The 8,433-nt window shown below is 43.1% G+C and overlaps 1 protein-coding gene across 1 annotated transcript in view; it reads right to left on the reverse strand.

Annotated features, from left to right (window-relative positions):
* The window catches only part of UGCG (UDP-glucose ceramide glucosyltransferase), a 40,280-nt gene extending 33,290 nt beyond the window's left edge, over positions 1–6,990 (reverse strand). Inside the window, exon 1 of the mRNA XM_059411066.1 lies at positions 6,809–6,990. Coding sequence (XP_059267049.1) covers positions 6,809–6,906 — 98 coding nt within the window. The 5' untranslated portion in view covers positions 6,907–6,990. The remainder of the gene's footprint in view (positions 1–6,808) is intronic.
* Between the last annotated feature and the right edge of the window lie 1,443 nt (positions 6,991–8,433).

Raw genomic sequence — 8,433 nt, forward strand, 5'->3', positions numbered from 1 at the left:
TTGGGGCACCTGTGTGGCTCAGTGGGTTAAGCCTCTGCCTTTGGCTCAGGTCATGATCTCAGGATCCTGGGATGGAGTCCAGCACTGGGCTCTCAGCTCAGCAGGAAGCCTGCTTCCCCCTCTCTCTGCCAGCCTCTCTGCCTACTTGTGATCTCTCTCTGTCAAATAAATAAATAAAATCTTAAAAAAAAAAAAATACACACACACACATAGCTGAAGACCTAGGTACAAGGGCTCAGTTCTCAAAGAACTATGCACGTCTCTTGTTAAGGAGCCTGAATGTTAACCTGAAGGCAGTGGGGGAACCATGGTAAAATTTTAAGCACATGGTCTAGTATCAGTGCTCCAGGAGGATAAGGCTTAAGAAAAATAAAGTAGAAACCGAGCATGGCTGTGGGTAAAGATACCAGTGAACAGAGACAGTTTCACTTATCTAGAGTAGAGATAAAGGGTACTGCCCTCCTGATGTAGGAAAAGGGTGGGATGATGGAGTTAACAAACCATCACAGAATATTAATCACTGAATTACAACTGTCATTTTGCTTTTTAAAGCAATCACACTATCGTCTAAATTTGGTATCTTCCCAGGCTCAGGTTAAAGGGGTTCTAGCGCCAACGTGGATGGACCTAGAGGATATTATGCTTAGCGAAGTAAGTCAATTGTAGAAAGACAACTATCATATGATCTCCCTGATATGAGGAAGTGGAGATGCAACGTGGGGGGTCTGAGGGGTAGGAAAAGAAAAAATGAAACAAGATGGGATCGGGAAGGAGACAAACCATAAGAGGCTCTTAATGTCACAAATCAAACTGAGGGTGGACCGCGGGGTGGGGGGGGTAATGGACATTGGGGAGGGTGTGTGCTGTGAAGTGTGTAAACCTGGTGATTCACAGACCTGTACCCCTGGGGCTAATAATACATTATATGTTTATAAAATAATTTTAAAAGGGCGGGGGGCTCTATCGCTTCATTCATTCTCCCGGAAGTTGTCCTGGCAGCAATGACCCTGACAGAGCAACACGTGACCAAAGTCCAAAAGCATCCTCAGAACTGAACCTAGAAAAGAAACTCTCAACTCAGGTTCCACTACCGCTCAGAACACCAATGCATTACTGAATTTAAGGCAAAGATCAAGCTATCTAAAAATAACATTTGAAATGCTAAAATTTACATTAAAAACAATTCGTTTCTGATAGGATGTTCACAGACATCTGATACAATAAGCATTTAAATTCCACTAAAAAGCTAGGCAGCAAATATAAAAGCTGCTGTGCTAAGAAGGTTTGAAAAGGTAGTATGAACTTGAAAGGAAACTCCAGGGAAAGACCTCTGCTCTACTAGAGGGCAGTTAATATTTACAGATACAAGAAGTATTTCCTCACAAGAAGCCTGGCACCTCCTGTCACTTAAAAAGATAAAACCTAGCACTGAACATTAGAACTTTACAAACAGGACAAAATACTATAATCCAATGAGAAAGAGAAATGGAAAGAGAGGGAGAAAAGAAAAAATAGGGAGATGGAGGGAAAAAGGCAAGGTGCCTCGCTCAGATACTCTTATCATGAAGCAATATGGCTCCCAAGGGCTAAAAAGAGAAGAAAATTACTGGTTCCAGACTTCTGTAGGGCTTCACTGCTGCTCCCAAGCTATCAAACCACACTAGCTCTCAAAAAGGAAAAAACTCAAAGATCACTTAACCAATTCTGCCTGAGGTTAGAATCATTAGTTATTTTTAGGGGACAAAAAAAATCTTGGGAATAAGAGCCCTGAATTTTAGGCTCTAATCTCACTATTATCTTGAATGCTAGAGGCAGTAATCCCACAAAAGTCTGTCATCTAGAATATATTACAAAATGACTAAGCATCAGTTCAGTATGAAAATGGGAAAGGAAGGCTGCCTCAGTGGACTGGGCAACCCACTCCTGATTTTGGCTCAGGTCATGATTTCAGGGTAATGGGATGGAACCCCACATCGGGCTCCCTGATCAGCAAGAAGTTTGCTTCTTTCTCTCCCTCTGCCCTACCCCTGCCACTCATGGTCGCATTTCTCAAATAAATAAAATCTTTTTTAAAAAAGAAAAGAGGGTTTTCTAGCTTATAAATTATCTCAATTTTTTAAATTTTTTAAAAGATTTTACTTATACAACAAAGACAGAGAGGACAAGGAGGCAAAATGACAGGCAGACAGAGAGGGAGAAACAGGCTTCCTATGGAGAAGGAGCCCCAAGCAAGGCTTGATCCCAGAAGTCCTAGGATCATAACCTGAACCAAAGGCAGAGGCTTAACCAACTGAGCCACCAGGGCACCCCTCATTTTTTATTTTTTTAAACTGCAGGCTTACAGGAATTGTGAGACATTTGTAAAATCTGAGTAACTTGAGCAAGAACTATTTATTGCATTAATCATATTGAGCTCCTTTTTTTTTTTTAAGTTTCTTTTTTTTTAGTAATCTGTACACTCAATATAGGGCTCAAATTCTCAACTCTGACATCAAGAGTTGCATGCTCTACCAACTGAGCCAGCCAGGTGCCCCTGAACTCCATTTTTTAACACAGGCCAATACTTAGCTAAGTCTCTTTCTAAGGGGACACAATTCAATAGAACATTGAATCTAAATTAACTAGATACCATTAAACACTGTATTTAACTTTATTAATCAATTCATTTTTTAAAGTTTTTAGCTTTCCTTAGCCATCTACTATATTTCCATGACTTAATAGCTTTTAACAGTTAGGGGTCCGTGATTCATCTCTTTAACGTGACAACCAGATAATGGTGCAATATAAGTTTTTGAAATAGGTTCTATCTCCACCAGTTACAAGTGCAAAGTAGGAGAGTTTCAATATTTGCTTATTTTATGTACACTTTACCTTATTTCAAAAAAGATTTGAGAGACAAGGAACATGTGTTTAGAAAATTTATTTTTCAATAAAATACAGAATGTCAGCACACTGTTTTAACCAAAATATTGTTTCCAGTGTTCTTTAGCTTTCCTCATCAAAATGTTAAGCTAACTAGTTTGCAATTTCACTAAAGACATTTTGCGGGGTGGGCCACAAACCATACTCCTCTGCCAAAAATAACTCATTAAACTGGGATGTATTTTTATTTCATTAAGAAAGTAATCAGACCAAACACCTAAGTAATTTTGAAGGTGGTACCAAAAGAAAGGAACTTATCCAAAAATGGTGGGGGGTGGGAGAGAGATCAGGATTTAATTTATACATAAATTAAGCTGCTGACTATTTGCTCTATGTTGAATTACCCATTTCAGAAAGGTGTTCACAAGATTCCTTTAATTAGCTGTTCATCATAAGCTCTTATAAACTAATTGCATTTTCTTCCTCTATTTTCAGGATCCTGTTACTATCGGTCACAAAGGTAACTACATGAGGTATTGGAAAATAAATACAAAGCCTCTCTATAGTATTTTAACTAACCTAGGTATTTGCACTATTCTCAAACAAAAAAATATTTAAAGAAAACTCTGCTGTGCATCACTAGGCACAAAATAAATATAACAACTATGGAGTTGTCTCAGTCTAACAGCACAGGTTACTTGGAATATCACGCTACATCGCTAGCGTTCATTTTAATTAAATAAGTATGACTTTATCATTATGTATATATAATTGAGGAAGGGATATGCCATAGTCCTATGTTGAAGGAAGTCCAATTTTCCCAAATTGAGCTGTAAATTTAACAATTCCGATTCAAAAATTGCACTTAAAAAACAAAATTACTTAGGGTCTTGAAAAAAAATTTAAACTACACCTTTAAGTAAAAATGTGTAAGTAAAAATGTGTAAAAGCCAATAAAGTTTGGAAAAGAATGGGAGGTTTGCCTCACCAGTAGTAAGGTTATAAATTTCATTAATTAAAACAGTGGATACTAGTACAGGAACAGATCAATGAAACAGCACTGGGAGCCTTGAGACATATATGTAAGTATACAGAAGAATTTAGTCTATAATAAAAACAGTATTTCAAAACCATGGAACAATCAAATAATAATCCACTAAGTGATTCGAGGACAAGTGCTAAATATTTAGGTGAACCTAAAATTAAGGGTCTGGCTCTCATCATACCATGAAGTAAAATGAGTACATCACATGATAAAATGTAAAAACAATACAAAACAAAGAAAATTTAGATTACTAAAGAAAAACATGTTAACTATATAATAATTGGAGAAATACATATAAAATTACACAAATCAGAAACATTTTTTTAAAAGCCCTGCAAACCCAAAACACAGGCACACATATTTTTCTCCATGTTAAATATATGAACATAGTTGAAAGACCAAAAAAAAAAAAAAAAAAAGCTAGGGGAAAAAACCTGCAACCTATCACAGAAAAACAATCTTCATATCAAGACTAATGGGGCAATGGATTGCAGCACAAAGGATTATGAGTATATAATTTACAACTAAATGTAACTAGCATGTCAATATATGGAAAACATTCAATGGAACCAGTAATTAAAGGAATGAAAATAAAAGACAGGAAACAGCGAAGAGCCTGATATTTTAGTAAGGGGAAATGGGTACCATCATACATTGTTACCAGGACTATGAACAGATACAATTTTCTACAGGGCAGTATGTATCAAAGTTTAAAATGCACAGGCTTCTGGCCCAGTAATTCCTCTTTCAGGGACATAACCTAAGGACATCCTCTCTCAAAATATACACAAATGAATCTACCCTAGTGTTGTTTGTAATCTCTATGAATTGACAACCTAAATGTCAACTAATAACAACAAATACATATTAGTACCTCGTAAACAAAAATGTCACCATCTATTTAAAATGATGCAGAGATCATACATTTATTGACATGGAAAAAAATGGTCATAACACTTTACATGGAAACTCCATGTGAACAGGTTGGGCAAACCCTGGATGTCTTGTTCTGCAACCTTACTTCAAGTACCTAGAATAGTGCCTTGTACAAAAGAGCTTCCCAAAAAGCATTTCCTAAATAGATTAATTTTTTAAAGCAAGCTACAGAACAATAATCATGTCGACTCCTCTTTCCTCTCTCTCCCTCCCCTCTCACTCTCTCTACAGGTGTGCGCGCGCACCCACATACACACACACACACACACACACACAGAAGAGCAGTCACAAAAGATTAACAAGGTAATGGAGTTTTGATGTGTGTGTTTAACTTTCTTCTTTATTCCCCTCTGTATTGTCTAAATTCTTTACATATTAAGCATTTTTAAAAAATTTTTATGATTGGAAAAAAGTAACAAAATTGATTTTTAAGAACTCATACATTAAAAAAGAACTCCACAAAGTGTCCAGCGACAACAGCTCACAAACTATAAAAACTAGTATCAGCAATATCCAAATTGGTATGTCTTCTACAATGTAGCATGTTTCTCTAATACCAGGAAATGCCACTCCATACTAGCAAAATGCAGAATTTCCAAAAGAAAAAGCATATTTTTTTCTGTAGTAAGAAAGGGGGGTAAAGCAACAAATTTCTTAAACGTCCTTCCATTTCCTCTACTAACACATACCCTCTTCTAGTTGGTGATAAAGATTACTACGTATAGTCATTTTTTTTTTTTTCTTTTTCAGGCTAAAATGCCAGTGAGTCCACATCAAAAAAGTGCTCTATGCGATTCTTCCATTTCTTCAGAAAAACAGATTTTATTTTAAAAACATTTAAAAAGGGGCACCTGGGTGGCTCAGTGAGTTAAAGCCTCTGCCTTCGGCTCGGGTCATGATCCCAGGGTCCTGGGATCGAGCCCCGCATCGGGCTCTCTGCTCAGCGGGAGCCTGCTTCTCCCTCTCTCTCTGCCTGCCTCTCTGCCTCCTTGTGATCTCTGTCTAATAAATAAATAAAATCTTTTAAAAAAAAATAAATAAATAAAAACATTTAAAAAACTGAAATGTCAAACCAGCTACATACCCTCTGTCATTACTCATCCCACCACCCTGTTTTATATTATTCACAGACTTTTGCACGATATGAAATAACCTTCTTCGAATTTTTATTATCTGTCTCTCCCTTCTAGAATGTAAGCTCTATGAGGCCAAGAATTCTCTCCTCCTCACCACTGTGTCCCCAGTGAATGGCATCTAGTAGGCCTCAAGGAGTTATTTGTTGAATAACGAAAAAGGGGTGTGAGTGAGGAGGGGACAAATCTAAACAACACTATAAATAAGGAATTGGACGAAAGGAAAGAAAACCACAATGAAATGTACAAGCTGACCTGACTACTCAAGGCTGTAACATCAGCCCGGAGGTTTGGTGGACATTTTTAAGCTGGACAGGTGCTCCACACCTTATCTAAAAGCATAGCGCTCTTCCAGGAAGAAGAAAATCCACAGGGAGGTCTCCGGGTAGCTGTGTGCAGCCCCCAGTAGAGTGGCAACGATCATCATCATAATAGAAATGTCGTCCAGATCGAAAAAACAGCAACAGCAACAACATACTATACATCTTGGCCCAGATGAAAAATCAAACGAATTCCCAACACAATGAAACCAAGCAAGCAACCTTCCGCCCGACACGTAGAAAGAGCAGTCTCCTTCCCCCCTGGCCGTGCAGTCTCCCGCAGCCCAGCAAAACGTTGCCCTCACTCATCACTTTTCCCCCTCAAGGACCCCCGCCCCAGCTGGTCTAAGGGGAAAGGGAATGGGGGGAACCGTATGAGCATTAGCTTTCTCCACCCCCACCCGAATCCAATCCTCTCCAAAGCGCAATGCTTCCCACCTTCCCACCCTCTCACCCCGTGGCCCTGGCCCTGGCCCCCGGGCCAACGGCTCCTCCAGCAGCCCCTCACTCACGTGTAGATGATGGCCATGAAATGCATCAGCCACAGCACCAAGAAGAGGATGAACCCGAAGACGGCCATTCCCTCCAAGGCCAGGTCCAGCAGCGCCATCCCCCGGCCCGGCCCGGCCCGCTCCGGCCGCCGCCGCGGACCGCGCTCCCGCAGGAAGACAGGGTGGGCGCCCGGCGCGGGGGCGCAGGAGGGGAGAGGAAGGTAGGGAAAGGAAGGGGCGGAGGGGGGTGGGGACGGAAGGGGCGGGCAGGGCCTGCGCGCCCCGCCCGCGCGCACTCGTTCGCGCTCGGTCCTGGGCGCGATCGCGGCTGCGGGCGCTGCGGTGGCCGGGCTCCGTGGTCAGAGCGGCCGCGGCCCGCGCTCAGGCTCGCCTCTCCACACCCTCGCGGTCGCCGGCCGAACCCTGCGCGCCTGCGCCCCCGATGCCAACGCCCCGCCGCCTCGCCGTCCGGCCCCGGGCCGCACAACTCCGCACCCTGCTCCGCCGCCGCAGCTCCGCGCACTAATCGAAACCGGCGGCCAGCGCTCCGACTCCCCGGCGCGCCCCGCCCCGCCTCCGCCCACCGGAACGGCGGCGCCCGTCCCTCTACGGGGCGGTGCGCGCCGCGGCTCCCCGCCCACCCCGGCCGCCCGCGCGCCCGCTGCGTCACCGTCCCTGTCGGGAGCGCGCCCCCGGGAGGCTTCTGCCGGACGCGAGCCTGCTTTCCCCGCGGGCTCCAGTCTCCGGCCGCGCCTCACCCTTGGCGTCGGGCGGCGGCGCCCCGGGGCGGCCAGCACTGCGGCGCCGCGCCGGCCTCCCTCGGCGGTGGCGGCACGTGACCCTGTGTCCGGCCCGAAGGCCGCTTGCCCTCTGACGGGCTCCAGTGTTTCCGGGCGCCCCGCAGAAAGACACGGAGTTCTAGGCGGCCGCCCCAGTTGTCTCGAAATCCAGCTTCCAAAGCTGTGTCTGCCGCTTCTCCGGCCCGCACTGCTCGGAGAGGCTTCGGCCCTCCTCCAAGCCACGCTCCTGGACGCTTGGCTGTCCCATTGCCTTCCTCCCTCACTGCTTTTCATGCTGTGTTGTCGTGGATCGCAACCTACCCGAGAGCAAAATAATCTTACTCCTCACAGATCTGTAAGCACCATGGAGACAGTGTGTGGTGTAAGAGAAATTCTCAAGTCGGAATATCAGGAATCAGTATCAAAGTCCCCTAAGGCTACTGAGCCCTGGGCTATTGAGCCCTGAAAGTGTGGCCGGTAGGTATTGAGGCGCCCTGTGCGTCTAAACCGTACACAGGATGTCAAAGACCACCTCCTGAATAAATTTTGTTTTGATGACATGTCGAAACAATATTTTTGAAACATTGGGTTAAATTAAAAAGTACTAATTTCAGCTTTTGTTGTTTTACTTCTTAAATGTGGCTAGTTACCAGAAATTTTTAAATTACGCATGTGGACAGCTCTGCTCTAAAATGTAACGAAGCGGTGGCGCTTTGGATAGTAAGTTAATTTAGCCTTTATCTTAATTTTAAATCAGTTCAGGGAGATGTTTTAATCTCGTATTAAATGTTTCTGTTTGTTTCTTTAGCCTGGATGAGTTTATATTGTTCCTTGATTGTTTTATGTTTAGACGGTGTTTATTATTTC

The sequence above is a fragment of the Mustela nigripes genome, chromosome 9, assembly GCF_022355385.1.
Source record: "Mustela nigripes isolate SB6536 chromosome 9, MUSNIG.SB6536, whole genome shotgun sequence".
NCBI lineage: Eukaryota > Metazoa > Chordata > Mammalia > Carnivora > Mustelidae > Mustela > Mustela nigripes.